Source organism: Eleginops maclovinus, chromosome 23 (genome assembly GCF_036324505.1).
Source record: "Eleginops maclovinus isolate JMC-PN-2008 ecotype Puerto Natales chromosome 23, JC_Emac_rtc_rv5, whole genome shotgun sequence".
NCBI classification, from domain to species: Eukaryota; Metazoa; Chordata; class Actinopteri; order Perciformes; family Eleginopidae; genus Eleginops; species Eleginops maclovinus.
In genome coordinates this window covers 16,401,388-16,422,238 of record NC_086371.1, presented here as the reverse complement: position 1 = coordinate 16,422,238, position 20,851 = coordinate 16,401,388, and the positions used below count along the sequence as shown (strand labels likewise).

Genomic DNA, 20,851 nt, shown 5'->3' with positions numbered 1-20,851 from the left:
TCCCTCTGATTCCCCCCAGGAGGGTGTACACCCCTTGCCATAATTTGTCTGTCACAAATGCAACTGTGCCCTCTCCGTGGCTTTTCTTTGCCCAAAAATGATTTCCAGCCATCTCATCTGGCTGTCAAATGCAAGATGTCGCCAAGAATAGAAGCTTCCCATCCTTCCACATTTCATGGCTGGATTGTCATATTTGTGTGTGACTTATATCTCTGACCCTCCCATGCAAGACATACTTTACATCTGATTTGTACTTATGGAGCCTTGCTTTGTTGAAGTGAGCGCATTCTGGCTGTCACTGCTGGCTGCATATATAAAAATGAACAAAGCTTTGGGGGCTACTATACAATTCAGATTGGGGTGTAAAACATATTTTTAGAAACAACAGGAGTCAGATGTTTGCACTGTTACTAGACAGCAGCCACATGCACAATTCTCCTGTGAAATCCTGTATCTCTGGGAGCTAAAGGCACTAATCATTTCCTCTCAGCACACTGATCTGAAATCTATTTGTGGACACAGTAGGAGAAGAGAGGGGAAATCAGAAAACATCTTTAACAACTTGTCCCATCTAATGAGATTAGCAGAGCCGCTTACACAGTCATGACATGGAGATACACACAGATAACCCTGTAATAACTCATTATTCTTCCCATTTCCACATCGACGCCTAGTCAAGGCTTGCTGACAGTGTGTGTTGTTGTTGCGTATACAGCTATCGGGCCAATCTATGCACTGCTGCAGTGTGGTGTGAGCTCGTCGAATACCGACTCGAATGCCACAGCACAAAGAGAGCTAGCAGTAGAAGGACACGGAGATAGCATTCTCTGCTTTTCCGAGGCTGCAGCATTAGTGACACATGCATGAGTGCAAATGGAAAAAATCACTGTGCAGGCTCTCTGTTTGGTGGGGAAGCTGTGAGAGGAGAAGAGGACAGAAATCAATTCAGTTTGTATTTGTGGATGCATGTGTGGTCATGAGACGGAACAGATGACATCCCCAAAAATACAGGGAACTGCCAAAGGAAAAATGTATGCGGCAAAAAGAATATTTCTGCCCTGTGATGTACTCCGTTATAATAAAAAATAAAAACGTTGAGAATAATGTCACTATTCATAGATTTGTCATATACTGAACATACTGCCTTACACCAAATGTCAGCTAAAGAAAAGCGAGCCCACACTGTAATTGTCCATCAAACACTTTACAGGCGACTACAGCAAAGTACTTAAAAGCTGCCCTAACATTTATCAAAGTGTCATAAGACACTTTGTTTTTTTCTAGCTGCTAATAAGTGAGTGTGTTTATGCTAATTTTTGATTGTTCCTCAAAGGGCACATTCAACTGGATCATATAGAATCAGATCTAATCAGCTAATCAGATCTAATTTGTCATTTGGGACAATACAAAAGCACAAATTAAGTGTATTCATTTTATTTTTAGATGTAGTTGTTACATGTAGGGCTCTATTTTGACAAAATCAGGTACAACATGATTTATTGCAATACTGTAATGCGATTTATGTACATAAAACTGGAAAGATATTTTTCCTTTTGATGCCATTATAACAGTAGAGTCATAAATGTGTATTCATCACAGTCCTTGTAACATCCAACATCCTAGCATTACTTTTTGTGCCATCTGAACCACTGTCAGACCCGAATCTTTGCATATAATGTATTCATTAAAAATCAATACATTGTTTTTCACAATCAATACAGTATCATAAAACCTAAAATTGACATACTCAGGTCTATTGATATTTCCTCACCCATGCCAATTGATGTGCTGAAATTAATTCAGAGAATAATTCCACATATAGAGTTCGACTCAGGTGCGGTGTGCATGCCTGTGATTAGCAGGCAGATTGATGAGTTCAAGAAGGAGCAGTGGCCCTGGTGTGCTATGGGGCAGAGGGGGGCCTGGATGATGAGGCCTGGAGTGTGTGGTATTGACCAGTGGATGTCACATCGTGATTAGTAGGAGATATCACACTCGCTGGGCTCAGATGCACATCGATCCTGAAACCTGGGTACAGCCTGTCAATGGGGTCATTTGAATCCTCCTCTCCTTTCCTTCTTTTATTTCCTCTCCTTTCCTATCTTCCTTTTGGCCTCATGCTATTTCCCTCTTCCTCCCCTCTCCGTCACTCATACCTTCGTATTTCCTCAGTCTTCCTCTTGCATCCTATCTGTCTTTTTTCCCTCTATTCTATTTCTTCTCTGTTCTGATTTCCCATTCCCTCCCTCTTTCCCTCCATCCACCCCTGTGGATCAAACTCTTTATCTGGCTTAAGCCACAGCCTGCAGGCAGGCAGGCAGTCTCTACAGAGGCTGGAGCAGAAGACCAACAGCTTCAAACAGCATTATATAGGGCTGGCATGAAGCATGTCCCACACTGATGGATGAAAACACTGGCCCCTCAGATACTGTCTCTATATGTACATGATGAAACATGAGCATGGCGGTCCTTCTGTTTCAAAGCCCTCTTCACTTGAATGTTGCTACAACATCCTGGGATGTAAGACCGACTTAAGGTTTGTAGGAATTAGGCAACAGTTTGTTTCTGTGTTCTGCTCCATGCAAAACAAAACCGTTTCTGGGAGAAAGATGCATTTTCTTTGGCAGCTATCCAGCTGGATCATCTGTTGTGAAATCAGGCCAGAGAAAATCAGGTTTACAGAAAACTTATGAAGCCAGGTATCAATGATAGTTGTAGCTAAAAACAGCAAGACAACAAATCATGAGAAGTAAGTCGGTTGTGGGCTGTTTTATGTCATGTTTTTTTACATTTTTAATATTGAAGCATACATGTACAGCAAATACCAGCCTTGCTGAGCTTATTATTATGACACCACTGTCTCAGAACACAGCCTGTTGTCCTTTTCCTCATTCTATCAGTGCTGTGTGAAGTTCGATGTTTGGTTGACATTTCAATGGAATAGGAAAACAATGTAGATGTTGTTTCAGGGCTGCCAGACCAATGTGAAATTATCCATGGACTAATGCATGATCAGACCAGAGGCACTTGTGTTTAAGTGGATGCAGCCTGTGGTACTGTAGGCTGTAGCCATGGAGACAGCAGCTTTAACCCTGTGTTATTAGACTGCAAGTGGCCAAGGATATACAATTAGGCAAAATGTAGCAAGTGTCTATTTCCAAAATGGCTTAAATATTTTAGGTAGGATTTGAGGGACGCATAGATATTCATCACTTGAAAAAACACCAGCACTCTGGATCCATGAAAGGAGATGAGAGCTAAGAAATATGGGGGGGGGGGAAACTACAGCGAAAGAAAAGAAGAGTGAAGAAGAAGAGTGAAATGCAGACAGACATTTACTGAGTGAGTCCAACTGAGTGCTATCCTAGTTTGACTGTGTACGGAGAGAGATTTTTGCAACAGAGGAAGCTCTGCATAGTCCACGGGTCTGTGGAGATTTACTTACAGTAAGGCAATGGTGGAGGTAAGATGGCTCAGAGGATTCAGGCTCTGCTGAACGCAGGCTTATGTCTAATAATCAGCAGGGAGGGACTCAGCGTGGTCCCGCAGAAAAAGAGACAGGGAGAGTGAGATGGAGGAAGACAGAAAAACAGAGCAGAGGAAAGATTGAAAGGAAAGGAAGAAGCATGTACAAGACATTGTATGAGGTCTGGGGGAAAAAAGAGACAAGGATGTGTCGCCGTGACCAAGATGTTTCTCTCACATGTTTCCTTTTATGTGCCTGATAAACATTTTGTAATGATTTATCTGCTTTACATATTTTTTCAGTCCTGTGAAGTGGTGTTAAGAAATTAATCTCTGACCTATTAAAGGAAACTTGGCCAATAGAAACTTTCAAGGTCATCAGATAAAGTCTTTAAGTTTTTGTTTTTTCATATTAACATGACATTGTTGAGGTTATAGTGTTTTTTGCAGGATGCATTTCACAGTCCCATTTATCTCGGGGAGAGATAAAACTCAGCGCTGATGCTTCAGAGATTTTTGCCAGCTGTTCCAGATTACAAAGTACAGTCATTTATGGCGCTTACTGGCATCAACACCAACAGAACATCCTTGTCCATTAACACAAACTGAACACTCACACATGCCCATAGTTGACACGTAATACATTAGCAGGGATCCAGAGCACAGCAGAGTCATGTTGCTCTCTCTCCAGTGATGCAGCATTGGCTTGTTAATATCACCACAGCCACATTTCTCTTGTCAAAACATGACCTACACTTGTGTGTGTTTGAGTCTTACAGTGTCTGTTGTGGCTCTCTAACCTATGTGGTGGTCATCATACCCCCAAGGTCAAGATTCTTTTTTTTTTTTCCTATCATGGGTGAATTATCCCTGCAAGCATCTCAGCCAATCCAGGGACTGAACTTCTTGCCCATTTAACGGGTGTCTCGTAAGGGGGCAGTGCGGTCGAGGTCAGCAAACCGCAGAGCAGAGGCGGCTGCAGAGCAACCCGACAGCATTTTAGCAGGGACCCAATGAGTGATTACCTCGGAGCTCCAGTCATAATTCAGCGTGACCTCAATCTGCCAGCAGCGCTATGGTTTGATGGATCTGCTCACAGTTTGGGTGTCGGGTCCTCGCATGTCAAACACAGGCAGATAATGATAGGGCTATCTGTTGCTCTTACAGAGTAAAAACATGCATGATATGAATGTAACACTACACATGTTGCAGGTGTTGCGTCCTGCCCTTTCTGTTTAATTTTTTCCGGTGTGTTGAGCGGGGAATCGCTCCCTATGTAGATGTCAGAGTAGATACTGAAGACAAAACAATGTCACAAATGGTTAACCCCCTTCATGATGAGGCCTGTCCTCTGTCGACATATTCATCATCTCTGTGTCTTATCAATCAAAGTCAGCATAAATACACGTATACTCGCAGACACACACGTACACCTCCCAGTGTGGATAATTAGTGGATTCCCACAGTGGGAGATCGAGTGTGTTGTGTGTGTAGTGTGCTCTCCTCTTTCTCTGACCTTCCCCAGTGAGCTTCTTAACACAGTGGGGCTCATAACACACAGCTCTAATGCATATTTATCGGCCCGTTGGCAGCTCATGTGCGCTGGATTTATGTGTTTCTCAACAAACAATAGTAAGGCCTCAGTCACTCTTCCCTCCTTTCATCAACCAAAGCAGGAGATAAATCGGGTCATGTCAACCTGGCAGCATCCTCCTCAGCAGCAGGCCATCTGTGGGTTCAGATGCACAAGGGACCCAGGCTAGTTGCTTTCAAGCCGCTCTCCTCAATTACGGCAAACGGATTTGATATACGTATGTCTGTCAAAATCGCTTTGGCAATCACAGGAGCTGCTCTGCTGGAAAACGTTTTCCTACAGCAACTTTCTGATCAAAGGCATTTAGAAAGTGTCGGCAATGCTGTCGGCATTGGGATTCAGGACAGACTCCCTGCACCATGACTGGCTCTGTTTGCACAGCGCAATCTAAGTTGAGATGTGAAGAGAGGCAATACCACTAAAGAGTGAGGGGAGGGGAAGGGAGGGGAGAGGAGGAGGATAGGGGAGGGATGGCAGGATTAAGCCCCAGCCCCCCCTCTCTGCCTCAGAGCGGCCATCTTTCATCTTGCGGCTGCCCCTCTAATGCTTTCAAGTGGGTGAAACCCTCAACATCTGCTTCTGCTCCCTGGGACACGGCACAGGCCAGTGTCCTGCAGAGGCACACAACCACAGGACAGCGGGGCAGCGTCCTGGCAAGACCACATAAAGCTGAGGGGCTCATCCACGCAGAGTTAGGCAGGAACCGAAAAAACTAACATTTAAATCAAAAAACTTATTTTGAGACGTGCGGTGAAATCTCTGCTGCCAACAGCTCCCGCAAGCAGACCCAAACTCATTGATCAAATACACAAACTGTGGCTTATACTAGTAAACACACTCACCACAGAAACATTTCACAGTTCACTCACCCAGACACATTAATTCTACTTACTACTTGCGAACAAATAAATGTAAATAGCTCTGTAAATAAATGCTTCATCTTCGCCAAGAAGAAATAAGCCCCCCGCCGCCTCTGATTAAGACTACCAAAGTGATATATCTGGCACTTAAGTCTGCTGTTTACCTCATAAACACAAAGACTTCAACGCAGCCACCCACACTGACGCTGAAATAGCTCAAACTGAGTCTGCGTGCCTGTATATTTCTCTGCTTGTCTTTGTGGCTTAAACATTCTAATGATCCTTTTTTTTATATGTGATATTTCTGGATCATTTCATATGCTGTGGCTTTCAATATCACAAATTCAGCGGTGTTCCATGACTCTAGCAGTAAAATGACCATGAGCAATAAAGCAGCATGGTGAAGTGGTATGAGCTGGATCTCTGACATCCTTTTTCAGATTGGTAATTCAGTACTAGTGATTTCGGAAACCCCATCAACGGGACAGAGGGGTGGGCTGTCAAGACTATAAGGCCTCCTTTTGAAAGAGAGGATATAATTCCACCTTTACTCTACAGTCTGTGAGAAGACATTTTTCAAAAAGGAATTGCAGTCCATTATTTTTTTGGCTAATTACGTTCGATATTTGGGATGTGTTCCTTGTGGTGAAAAGTCATTGTACATTTCTTTCACATTGCACTGGGACTCAAATGTAGTTAAATTTGTCAGAGCACCCCATGAGATTTAAGATTTGTTCATCTTCATCTCCGAACCCCCTCCACCCCTTTTAAAGCCCACCCACGCACAAGCAACAAACGTCTATGTAGCTCCACATAATAGATGTTGTATTGACTCTTTGAGCAACATTTTTCATGTCCTGTGCATTGTAAGCAGGAAACTGTTCTTTTCAGCTTCGCTCATTGTGTGCCACCATGTTGCATTGTATTGCCAGGTGAATGTTCGCATCTCTGTACCCTTTGCAAATGTAGGGAGTTGGAGTCTAGTTGTATTTATAGCAACCCACCCACAAACTGTAGATTTTTTTTTTTTAAATGACTTTTAACATGCACAAGGCATAACGAATGCAGGGGTACAGAGAGTGTGTGTGTGTGTGTGTGTGTGTGTGTGTGTGTGTGTGTGTGTGTGTGTGTGTGTGTGTGTGTGTGTGTGTGTGTGTGTGTGTGTGTGTGTGTGTGTGTGTGTGTGTGGCATATGTGTAACTAAGTGTTTTAAGTTCATCCCGTTCAAATCACCTGGAAATGCATTAGCAGTGTACAGGGTTTATGTAGAGTCAAGAAAGCTACGATCTGACTCTTACTGCATTTCATACAAGGAAAACAAATATGTTTGGTGAAGTCCATCCTCTATTTGTGACAAAACCTATTGAGCCTTAGTGGCAGCATCTGCTCCTGACAAACATACAGGGATATTATTACAGAGAGTCTATATAGAGATGGATGGAAGAGGAGAAGATGACAGGCAGAGGACTGATTCCCTCCTCTGTCTGCGAGCTGTCTAGGAGACCAGGCCAGCTGCACATTCATTATCACACTCATGATTCCATTATTGCTCTGTGTGGCAACAAGGACTTGTTCTGTCTGGCCTTTGTTATTCTTATCAACTGCGTAGCTGACAGCCCCCTTTTGATAATGGCAGCAACAAAATTAACAACTATCATGTCGTACAGCACATAACTGAATTATCGTCCGGGATAGTGACACAATAAACATGAGCTGTCTCTTCTCCCTGTGTCCTTGTGCAGGTCTGTTCCACAGAGCCATCATTCAGAGCGGCTCAGCCCTCTCCAGCTGGGCGGTGAACTACCAGCCGGTCAAGTACACACGTCTCCTGGCAGAAAAAGTGGGCTGTAATGTCCTGGACACCTTGGATATGGTAGACTGTCTGAGGAAGAAGAGCTCCAGGGAGCTGGTGGAGCAGGACATACAACCAGCAAGGTACCACGTGGCCTTTGGACCTGTAATCGATGGGGATGTTATTCCCGACGACCCCGAGATCCTGATGGAGCAGGGCGAGTTTCTTAACTACGACATCATGCTGGGGGTCAACCAGGGCGAAGGGCTGCGCTTTGTGGAGAACGTGGTGGATTCAGAGGATGGCGTGTCTGGAAATGACTTTGACTTCTCTGTGTCAGACTTTGTGGATAGTCTGTATGGCTACCCAGAGGGCAAGGACACGTTGAGGGAGACCATTAAGTTTATGTACACGGATTGGGCAGACAGAGACAATCCAGAGACAAGGCGCAAGACGCTTGTGGCTCTGTTCACCGACCACCAGTGGGTGGAGCCTTCGGTGGTGACGGCTGATCTCCACGCTCGCTACGGATCACCCACTTACTTCTACGCCTTTTACCACCACTGCCAGAGCCTAATGAAGCCAGCCTGGTCAGACGCAGCCCATGGGGACGAGGTGCCCTATGTTTTTGGAATTCCTATGATCGGTCCCACTGACCTTTTCCCCTGTAACTTCTCAAAGAACGATGTCATGCTCAGTGCTGTGGTCATGACCTACTGGACCAACTTTGCCAAGACTGGGTGAGTACATTTTTTAAACAAGTTGTCCCAATTGTTAAAAGTTCATTCTTACAGATATATTGGTATTATTGGTATTATTGGTATTATTTTGGATAATCCTTCTTAATTTTAATGGGATTCGTATGTAATATTTAGCGCTCAGGTGTAAAGTGTTACCTTTATGTTTTATGTGATCATGGTATAGAGGTAAATGTCCATTGGGAGAAAGATTAAATGAGTGTGATATGTATATTGTTGGCTGCGTGTCTACTGCATAGGTGGTTGGTAGAGGAAAAATGACAAACCATCTACTCCAGAAAAGCACTGATTCAATATATGCGCACAGATTTAAGAAATAAATAAAAACACATTAGGAGAAAGGTTTTTTATTTTATTTTGATTACTCTAGAAGATACTTAGTTCATGTTTTGTTTAAAGACTAATAAAGTAATCACTGTGTAGTTGTTTCCTCTGATATCGAGTGTTACCTTGACTTTAGGTCAGCCTGCTGCTAATTAGAGGGTGGTGGACTGGCTGCATCGATCAGAAAGTCAAACAGCGTATATGTATGGCCTATAGATACCATTAGGTCGCCAATGTTACGCCTGTTACACACATCAGTTTGTATTGTTGGGGTTAGCTATGTTTACTTTCTCTTTGCCAGATATAGCCCGATCTTCAGAGCATGTTAATTTCTCTGCAGTCCTTAGAATATAAACAACCATGATGTAGTCGCAAAAGAATATCATCATAAGCAGACGGCTATATGTTTGGAAAAAAGTATTTAAACGGTAGGCTAAATGAAAATGTTGGATGATTGAATGCGATTTTAAATACTGACAGCAGCACTGACGGCTGCGTGATCATTAGAGTATTATGAATCTGAGAATTAAGGAGTATCACTACCAATTTAAGACCATACATCTCTTATCCCAATTTAGATGAGACAGGTGTTGTTTTAAATCTTGAGTCTAATAATAGTAGGAACAAAAAACAATTCACACATATTATTAGTAGGTATTTAACATGACTTTTAACATTAGTACTTGCAAATTAGTAAAACCAGAAATTTGTTATAAATAGAAAGTCACACAGAGAAATCACATCTCAGTCCTATTTAAGGCCTTCTGTGCTACAGCAAAGAAGCAGGAGGATAAAATAAGCTTACAATGGATTGTATAGGACAGAAAAGGCATTTTTCAACACAGACATTTTTTTCAGAGGTGCTATTTGCCTGGACTTCCTGGGTCCTACTCTGAAAACCTGAGACATATTGAATCTGAGGAAGATTAAATGCTCCTCCAGAATGTGTGCTGTGCTATTTGTGCTTGGCTGCGTGTTTGGGTTGAGTTTGAGTGCATGGCTGCCTGCCTTTCTGTATATCCTGTGTGCTCAGTGTGTGTGTGTGTGTGTGTGTGTGTGTGTGTGTGTGTGCGGGTGCGGGTGCGTGTGTGTGTGTTTGCCTGGAAATACTATCTATGCTCTATTACACAGAGGCCCCAAAGACACAGAGACTTATCAGGGAGACATATCAAACACTTGCCCTCAGTGGTATCGATTCCCTCAGCATGGACCCAGTCGATCACCCATGCCCCGGGTGAACCTGCTCACCACAATGCTCAATTTCACCCCCACCCGTCACAAAACCTGGCTTTTTTTGTATAACTACTTGTAATCATTTCTAACAACTGAAATTTAATTTGACAATCCTCGTTGCCAGAGAGGTATTGATCCCATCCTGAACGAGACGCGGTCTGAAATCTTTTTTTATCTCTCTCTATATCATCTGCTGTCCAATCAGGTGGCATTTACATCTAGCTGATAGGCCGTGCCGCCGGCTCTGCCAGATCCTTGAACTCCTAATGGCAGACTAGTGCAGATGGACTGATGTCGACTCCTCAAGGGAAGCACTGAGGTCCATCAGCGATGCTCGGACTAAACAGCTGTCTCCTCTGCCTGGCAGCCATCTTGTGTCAACACATACAAAGCTGCAATGTGAAGATACAGATGGAATTTCTCATGCGCCCTTTCAAGAATATTATCTGCGGTTAAAGGAAGAGAGCGCGTGATTAATTTTAATGAGAAACATTCGAGGCCGCCATGTTAGAATGCACCGTGCTGAATCACTCTGAGCTTGGATCTTGCTACCTCAGAGAAATTAATTTTAATGGATGATGACAGCCTGCCCATCTTACCCACAACCACTTAACACAACAGCAGGAAGCCTGTCGTAACCCTGACCTGGCCTTCAACCTGGGCAGCAGCAGAAGCCGAAAAAACTAATCGCACTTTTACTCCTGACCCCATGTCAGTTTTGTAGATTCCAGTCTCACTGATTTATTGAGACTACGAACAAAATAATGGGAATGTAAACCGACTATACTGTTCTTCATGTTATTGGTCTATCCACCCTGTGGTGTGTCGCCTTGGCGTAACTCCAGACTGGGGGATTACATGCAGACCACAATTAGGCACTCAGATGGTAAAGAGCCCAGGATTAGATGCCAGGATAATACAAAACTCAGTGTGCTGCTCCAAAGGGTAATTTTATCCCTGGCCAAGAAAAGGATTCTACCATTAACAAATCTGGGGGAGAGGGGTTGAGGATCTGAGATTTTTCTCAAAGATTCTTAAGATCATCCTCCTCATTTAGACCTCACTAGGGGATATAGATCTCTCGTCCAACACCACCCAACCCAATCTGGCTCCAGAGGACATCCTTTTAATTAAGACACAGCTGAATTCCCTTTTCCGTCCAACAACCATCTTCCCTGTATCTGTAAAGCTTCCCTTCCAGATGTTTGTAATGAACTGACCCAGATTGCATTTCCTGCCCCCTCTCTAAATCGGCTGTAGCAACATGTGTGACACGATGTTGAGACACTTGGGCTGCATGTCAACAGTGTGTATCATAGCAGCATTTGCCTCAAAGCTGTTCCTTTCCCTGGCTCTCATGTGTCATCTTTACAGGGCAAATCCCTGCCCATGCGCTTTTTTTTTTTTTTTTTACCTCCATCAGTGTCAGTGAAGCATAAAAGCATACAGAGAGTGCACGCTGTCAAATCTTCTTAGTGTGTGTGTGCGGGATTGTGAGAGTGTGTGTTTACACTATGGGGCCGTTCCTTCCTGAGAGTTGGGGATGTTTCACAAGCCAGGGATTTACTCAGCTCAGAGTCATTTTTCTGGCTGCAACATTTGTTTTAGTATTGACAGAGGCAAAAATTGCCTGCGCTTTACAGCCACAACAACTTCTTCTAAACAGTTTCTCCAAAACTTTTGAAACAAATCCACATACTTCTCCTTCACGAACACAAATGCAACCACAGCTGCCTGGCTACACACCAAAAAATGGCAGAACACTTCTGAAAAGACAGAATGATGAAAAGACTTAGAAAAGACCAATCATCATATATCATTAGTGCCATAAATATGTTGGGCCATCTTCCCACAGCTTCTTTTTTTTCCTATCTGGCTGGTGCTTATTTCCCCTGTTTTTTGTGCCACATGCTGCGCAGGGCCTTACTAGGTAGTTAAAGAGCAAAGCGCTGTCATGTGTTGAGTTTTTTCCTCATTCTCCTCCATACCCCTTTCCCTCATTAATCTATAAAAAAAGAAAGTCTACTTGTGTTTTACGTTCACAACATGAGCTAAAATATGCAGTATTGATTGCTTTGTCTTTAGTGACAACGGCTGTCGACCAAACAAATGTAGATAGAAGTAACTACAGTGTGTCTGTAGTACCGTTAAGCAGCCAGCTCTTTGATTTACAACCCTGCTAGTTGATTTTTTCTTTGTTCTTCTCCCACTTGTCAATCGAACAACCCTCCCCGTAGGGTTAACAATGCAAATACATCAACAGTTTCTCCCGTCTGACCTCATTCACGCACTCCTTCAGCCTTTTTTTTTTTTTTACCCCAGCTGTCTAGTAGTTACATCACTCATCCCTGATCCCCCTCCTTGTCCTTCGTCCAGATAATCCCCCCTTCTCTTCAGCCTCCTTGGTTAGGACCGACTCAACCTGTACCAGGAAGCGGTGAATGCTTGACAATGTGAAACCGCAGAACCCTGAACAGCCACCTAGCTACTCCATTAAAAAGGCACTCACTTGATAGGAGATTTGTAGCCAATATCCTGATTTGCATTAGAGAAGGTAAGGAAGTGGTGTAGCTTGTTAAGGGGCCTGGATGCCATTGATCGGTGTCCATGCTGTGTGCTGAATGTAATGAGGGGAAGGGCAGCGGGGGAGGAGGATGAAGGGAAGTAGATCTGCATGTATACATCCGTAAGTAAGTGGGTATCCGATTAAATAGGGATAAATACTATTTTGTTACAGACTAAATATACAATAGAAGTGGTCGAAAGTTGCTAATTGATTAAAAGGGAGCGAGAGAGGTAATGTTAGGAAGGTGTTGCAGGAGAGGGAGGTGTTTTGTTTGCTGCCACTCATTTAATCAAATAAATCAATAGCGTCCATAATAAGGAGTGGTGCGGGAGCTTTGTCCTCCAACACTTCTGCACGCCCCAAAGTCAGAGCGCCTCGCCCTGCATCACTTAGCCTGCTGAACTGGAGGCTGCCATTAAATATGAACCGCGCATCACTCAGCCCCCTGCCCCAGCATGCAACCACATGAAGGGTAAAAGAGCACAGCCTGATAATTTGCCCACTCAGTTCTGAAGCTACCCCCTACCTCGAGCTGAGCCAAATGCTACAAAAGAGCATTAGATTGAGTGTTTTTATGAAAAATGTATACAGAAGGCAGGGAAAGGTGTCGGAACCTTCTTTTGTAAATTAAAATTAGCTGCTTACTTTGTTACCTGGTAAGTAGATAAACAACTTCAGGGGATGAATTTGATACACAACAATAACTAAAAGGGGAAAAAAACAGGGTTCAACTTTGCATATTTTAGCAGCTTAGCAAAATGAACATCTGTGCCGCTGAATTAATGCGGGCTCCTTGTTTTATATTGAGAAGCTATACTCTGCTCTGGATTCAGGGATCCTGAGTGTAGGGAAAATAAATTCTTGTCTTCTGCCTTAGGGCACCTAAACGTGTCTTTTCAGATTTGGTGATGGCTAGGTCTATGATCATTCAAGCGCTTCAAATTACATCAGGATGAAAAGGGGAAGGAGGTACATGGGGAAGAAAAAAGAAAGAAATGATATTCATTCTTCCCCCTTATCTACCTTTTACATCAGTGCGTGCAGATAGGGCTTGGAATAGGTAATGAGCTTAGGTCCCATTTCTACCACTTGTGTAGGTAGATCTGGGAGTGGTGTGTAATTCAGGTGCTGCAGCATCCTACAGAAGAGCAGCTTAACTCTCACAGATGCCTTTTTTTCTTATATCTGCCTGGAGAGGCTCGTCATCATCATCACGCAGCATATATACTGCGCTGTGAAATGTCCTGACATGTCTTGAGTTCAAGTGCTGCACTTGTATGGCTTCACAGGTCATCCCTCCATGATGCATCACAAATACACACACTCGCATACACACCGATACACAAGTTGACAGACAGGAAATGAATCACAAACTCCCAGTCAATCACAGATACAAACACACGGGAGTACTTAAACACGCATGGCATGCCAAGGTTAGCGGGGGTCAGCAGGTCATTATGAGGGGGAGGTGAGTGGGGGAGCTGAGGAGAACATGAAGATGATGGTTTATAGTACTGCAGCCATATGAACACATCAGAGGAAATCTGAAAGGCCATTAAAACGCCTGCTTTTATGGGTGTAATAATCCTTCTCCTCTGCCTGGGAGTCCAGCCATAGCTCCAATGACCATCCGGATTAAGTGGGAGGTCTGACAGGAGGCAGGCTATCAGCTAATGCAGGGGAGAGCCCAACAGGACCACAAACATCACATTATGCCAGGACTCTTCCTACAAGTCACAACAAGGCGCCGTCTATAGAGCTGAACACATATGGCGAGCTTGGGAAGTGTCAAGAATTTTATCACAAGACTGTTAAAATATTTTGAATTATACGATGACCATAAGGTTCAGGTGCCTGATGTAATTTTATCCTATCCAGGCGCATTAAATGAACAGCCAAAGCAATCCTTTTTTTACTTGAACCACCAGCACACCTCATTTCAGCCTTTAGACGTTTTTGATAATGTTCAATAAGTGTTTCAATTTCTTTTATCTTTCTTTTATCTCAATTCAAATTCTTTGCTGCACGGTGTCGGACCATCAAGATTGGTAGACCTTTGATATCTTATCGTCAACAGTTCCTTTTCCAGACGTTTTTAATTTGACATTGCTTTGTCTGTTTTTCTGAGTATTAGGCTGTAAATAGTCTCAGCTGACGTCATAGTCATTAGTTTTAAAAGCACAGTCAAAACAGAATGTCTCTGTTCGCACGCTCATGCAGCTCACTGTAGAGATTAAGACACTGCACAGTTTAGGTAGAACATCAAACCGCCTTTATTTATTATCTACAAACACAATAATATCTTGGGAAGCTTATAATATTTTTTTGTGTCACATTGTGAATGTTGCAGAGAAATACTGTGTGCTTTGTAGTTGTTTTGTGAATTATATATTCCCTATAACCATGTCCTCAGATGCCTACAATGTGAAGACAGGGAAATGTAAATGTTATGCTTTGTTACTACTGAAGCTACAAATTTAAGCCATAAACAAAATGATTACTGTTTGTATTTATCCTATTTTTTCTAATGTAATTGCACCCCTTCAACGAGTCCCCATTTTTTCTCAGGGGATCCTATGCTGCTGGTTAAGAACTGTAATGGACTGCTGTCGTAAACAAGAGATTCTGCTCTGACAAGTAAAAGATTATTCAGACCAGTGTTAAAGCTGTGAATACTGTTTAAAAAGGTACAAACTGTTCAAAATTGCAAAAAAACATTGTTTTAAATTAGTTTGAACTTTCTCTTAGTATCTTTAAAAATAAAACACGATTTCTCCCTGTGGTGGCTTTGCTGTGGTTCAACATTTCTTAAGGTGAAGTAAATGGTAGCTTTCAAAGCCATGCTCTCTACGTAGCTTTCCCAACTGCTTGTAAGATGTCTGTAAGATTTCCACTGAAAAATTCTATTATTAGCTTCATTCTGGCAGTATGCATTACAGAACTATTGGATCAGATTATATTGTACAAGTGTTATAATTTCCCCGACCTGCAGAAAATGTCAGCAATGATTTCAGAACTATTTTACCATGTGCAGATTGAAAGCAGCACAGCACTCACGACCAATTTAAAAGTTTAACGGACTATGTTGCGTCACACACAGGGACCATTAAGCCTTGTTACATATAGAACAGGGTAACTTAGTGCCCTCACCACATCGAGCAGAAGAGATGACTCCCTTCGACTCTGCAGCTCAGGGCAGGACTTCAAAGCTAGTATGCAGCCCAAAGTTGAGCAGCAGTGCTAGAAATTGTTCAAAGGAATGCAGGCTGTTTACTATTAACTTTGCAACAATTACCCAAGCATATGTGTGTGTAATTAGATAAGGCAGCCAGTTGTTCTCTAATGCGGCAAATCAAATTAACTAAAGATGCCACATTGATTTCTTTGTGTTCCTTAAATTATTCATCTTCACTTGCACTGAACCAGACAGCCAGCCACCAAAGAGCTTTTCTAACTCCTCCACACCACCGCTCCTTTGCTCCCTGCGTTCACTGATTGTTTTGTGAGATCTATCGAAGTACCTTCTCAATATTTTTTCCGTAACAATTCAGCAAATTGACCCTCCTGAAAAGAGAGCATTGCAGTGTTATGGAAATGCCCAGAATTCCCATTAACTGAGATTGCCTCCGACCTCTATCATTGTTGTCATGCATGTGCGTGAGAAAGAGAGGGGGAGAAAATGCTGCTTACATGCACTTGTGTGTGTGTGTTTGTGTGACAGCATGCAAAACACTGCTGTGAAAATTCATGAAGCACGCCGGCTGCAGACAGCCCCTGTCTCAGGCTGCTCCATTGACGTCCTGTTCTCTGGCATGTTGCACACAGGCAGATCAATATGACCTTACCTCCACCACCCACTCCTTTGAAACTTAATTACTGATATTCAGCTACAAAGTCATCATAGTCTGGCTGTCAATATTCATTGGGGATCATTACAGGCCTAATAAAAGAGGTTATTTACGGGCTGCTCTGCTGACACCGGCCCAGGTCCAGGGATTCAGCTGCAGCCATCTCAATTTGCTTTACCTCTCTCCCTCCCTCTCTCGCTTGCTCTCTCTCCCTCTTTCTCACCTCTCCCAGAAGCACTGACCTGAAAAAGAAAAATTGACAGCAGGGAAACGAACAGGAGAGAGGATGGAGGGTGAATTCTTCTGGCATGGCTTTTAATTCTCTTGGCCGTGTTTGGAGGTTTTTCAGCCTGTGCCAAAAAAACACTATAGGCGAAGGCATCCTAAAATCCCAAACGAAATTTGAACTTTGCTTGCCATTGACATGGCAATCACGCCCACAAAGGGATACTTCATGACATTTACAGAAATGTTGCCAACAGCCTTGCAACAACACAGTTTTGAAATTTCTTGACTCAACCAACATTAATTACTGTGTTTTCAAGGCCGCAGTGCCATTCTTCAGGTTCTTTCACACCAAGTCATTTCCTCAGCACCAAAAGCAATGTGCTCAAGCACTCCCACTCCTGACATTGTATGGCGACAAAGCAACATGGAGTTTTGTGATTGTGGGAGATTGCTATATGTTAATTCATTCAATAAATCAATATCTTCACTGTAATTGAAATGGTTGGCTGTCCAGTGTTGAGGCAACCTGTCACAAAACTGAAAAGTGGAACACTGAACCCTGTAGATGAAAAAAGGTACTGCAACCAGAACAATCTCACATTCTCACACATCCTTTTTGTCTCTCACTATAACTCTCACACATGCACTCACATCCTTGTTTCCAAGCACACGCGCACCTCTGCAGTTTCCTTTTAGTGTCTTGATTAATATGGTCCACTCTATATCCGTACACTGGATGCCAATGCACACTGTGCTGCCTTCCCTTAGCAATTAGCAGAAGGGCTCCACCAGCGCTGGATTATCAACAACAAGATGCCTCCTGACGCGAGCCCTAAAGCCTGCTGACTTATTCATATGTGTTTACTTTAAAAGCCTCTGCCTTGGTTTTGTGGGTGGGCTGCATCAGGAATGAATTTAGAACAGCATATGGGGTGAGAACATGTCGTGGGGGGGTTGGTCACATTATACCAAAGTACAGGTGAAGAGAACAGGGACCGAGAGAACTTGTGGTACATATACAAATGTAAAGGTGTATTGGGAAAACAAATTTGATAAAAGAGGAATCAGTGTCTGTCGATGCAGCTACAGGAACTTTACCACAACATACACACCTTGTTCAATTATTAACTGCAGCCTGATAGTTGCTGTTGTGGCTTTGTTTTTTCTCTGTTGTGGGTTACGCCGAACAAGATCAATTAATTCTCCAGTGGTGGCTGAACCCCTTTCATGCCAAAATATAACCTATGACTGGTACTGTTGTTTTGTCTTTTCAGTATTTTTATGTGCCTCCTACTCCCACATGAATGTATAAGCATGAATAATTAAATGTCCATGTCAGAATTCCATTTAACACTCATTACTTATCATGTCTGTCTCTTGTCTTTCCATAGGGATCCTAACAAGCCGGTTCCTCAAGACACCAAGTTCATCCACACCAAAGCCAATCGCTTTGAAGAGGTGGCCTGGTCCAAGTACAACCCCCAGGACCAGCTGTATCTGCATATCGGCCTGAAGCCACGTGTGCGGGACCACTACCGCGCCACTAAAGTGGCCTTCTGGAAACACCTAGTGCCCCACCTGTACAACCTCCACGACATGTTTCACTACACCTCCACCACCACCAAAGTGCCGCCGCCAGAGACCACGCAGAACACCTTGTCCACCAAGAAAACCTCCTGGCCATACAACACCAAGCGACCCCCCATGTCCCCGGCCTACAACAGTGAGGACAAAGACTCTTGGAACGAAGACGAGGAGACGGGTCCGCTGGTGGTGGAGAACCCGCGGGATTACTCCACAGAGCTCAGTGTCACTATCGCTGTGGGAGCATCGCTGCTGTTTCTGAATGTGCTAGCTTTCGCGGCCCTCTACTACCGCAAGGACAAGCGCCGGCAGGACTCCGGCCTCGGGCAGCCCAGCCCACAACGCCAGACCACCTCCAACGACATTGGCCACCACGCACCCGAGGAGGAGATCATGTCGCTGCAGATGAATCAGACGCATCATGAGTGTGAGGCGGGGAACAGCAACGAGGGGGCACTGCGCTTGGCCTCGCTGCCCGACTACACGCTCACTCTGCGCCGTTCTCCGGACGACATTCCCCTTATGACCCCTAACACCATCACCATGATCCCCAATTCCCTTGTGGGGATGCCCAACCTGCACCCCTACAACACCTTCACAACCGGCTTCAACTCCACCGGCCTGCCACACTCCCACTCAACCACCCGCGTATAGCTTTAAGGAGGCCTGGGGCAACCGGCGCAGGCAGGGGAGGAGGAGGCAGCGGCGGGGGTGGTGGTGGTGGAGGAGGAGCAGGAGGATGAACGATTGGAGGAGAGGATTGTGTTTTATAAATATCACAGAGAAGGGGGAGGGGAAGGGCATGAGTCGGATTAAAACGTGAAGAGATTTAACTAGACTTTTACTACGAGGAGAGTTGCTGAGAGCTCTCTATGGATGTCAAGTTGTGCAGAGCTGCCAAAATCAAACTGCTTCCCTTCTCCTGATTGGGGGAGGGGGGTCTTTCTGCAGTGTTTTTTTCTAAAATAATCATTTTAAAAGCCTTTTTAAGCAGACTGAGGAGATATCAACACTGATCTTCAATACATAACAAAAACTAAGAGAAGTGCTTTTTATTTCCCATACCTTTCTCCTGCGGGAAACACATCTCGAACAATGGCCTCTATGTCAATATTCGCAAAATGTTTTTAATTGCTTCTTTGTTTTAATTTACGTTTCAATGCCTTACAAAGCTTGTTCTTTTTGTCATTATTTCTATTCCCTGAGACTATTCCAAGTGGAGTGTGTTACAAGCCGATGAGACTCAAAGATGAGAGACTGAATACCGGGACGGGAACCTAGAGGATATGCAGATGTAGAGATTTTAAACCCATTTTGGGCAACTCATATTTTCTTTCTGTTGTGTACCAATGCAACAGCCACACAAATGGTGTTATCTTTTTTATCTCGTATAGAAATGATTTGTCTGGGACAGCTCTTGCCGGGAAATGAGAAGGCAGAGATAAATACTATGTTACTGTGATTGTTTTGTTAAGAAAAAAGTGCATCTTTTACAGCCAATTTATCTGTTAAGCTATCTGATATTATCTCCACAAAGTGTGCACGTACACATGCTGCTTAGAGCACCGGTGTGTTTGTGTGCATGAGAAAATGAATTCTCGTTCCTTGCGTGGTAGAAAGAGGCTGAGATAAAAGAAGAGACACATTGTGGGAACCTGCAAACGCAAGAGAGGCGAGGGATTGAGTCTGCGAGTCTGAGAGTGTGTGTGTGTGTGTGTGTGTGTGTGTGTGTGTGTGTGTGTGTGTGTGTGTGTGTGTGTGTGTGTCCGTGCACCTGTTTTTTTGTTTGTAGGTTGTATAATGTGGTTTTTGGGGGGTGGGGGCTGAGTATTTTCTTATGTTGTTGATTTTGGTTCAGCACCAGTAGTGTTTCTGCTGCGTCTCTGGGTGTCTGTCTTTGCGAAATAGCACTTTTGTTATTTTCAAAGTTATATATGTCTAATTTTGCTTAAAGATTACAAAATAAATCTATTATTTTACGTGTAAGAGAAAAAAAATAGCTAAAGATTCAACTGAACTAACTGACATGATTCCATTGACTTTGTAAGAGTTCCTCTTAAAAAGCAGACAGTGGCCTGTTTGCACTGAATAAACCTACATCAGTGCACACTTGTATTTCTTTGAATATATATAAATATGGGCATACATACATATATGTATAGGGCTTTTATGAAGATATCAATCCCACTTACAAAACAATTCAAACACTGTTCAGATTGCACCAACAAATAAATTCTAGGCACTGTTGTTGCTGCCAAGACGTCCCTAGGTGTCTTTTTAAGAGCTCTATATGTATATTTATGTATAAAATATTTAATATTTATTTATGTATACCAGATGCATACATGCTGATTGTGCCATGTGCCAAATTAAAACTGTAAAAAATGAAGAATATAAAAGTTTCACAAAACTTTTGGCTCTCTTGATCAGAATTATTTTCCTCCCTTTTATGACTTTTATTTCCATTTTTAATAAGTTGGAAAAGAAACATTCTTGTAACAAGTGCAAGTCTCCCCCCAGGACTTCCTCTCTACCTCCCTGCTTTTTTCTCCCCCCCCCACCCTCCCCTCTCTTTTTCTCTCGCAGAAACCTTTGAGAA

At 43.3% G+C, this 20,851-nt stretch overlaps 1 protein-coding gene across 3 annotated transcripts in view; it reads left to right on the top strand.

Moving 5' to 3' along the window:
* The window catches only part of nlgn3a (neuroligin 3a), a 114,118-nt gene extending 93,486 nt beyond the window's left edge, over positions 1 to 20,632 (top strand). For all 3 annotated transcript variants that reach the window (XM_063875693.1, XM_063875691.1, XM_063875690.1), the window contains 2 exons: positions 7,662 to 8,451; positions 18,060 to 20,632. In XM_063875693.1, the coding sequence (XP_063731763.1) occupies positions 7,662 to 8,451; positions 18,060 to 18,906 (1,637 nt within the window). In that variant the 3' untranslated portion in view covers positions 18,907 to 20,632. The remainder of the gene's footprint in view (positions 1 to 7,661; positions 8,452 to 18,059) is intronic.
* The last annotated feature ends 219 nt before the right edge of the window (positions 20,633 to 20,851 follow it).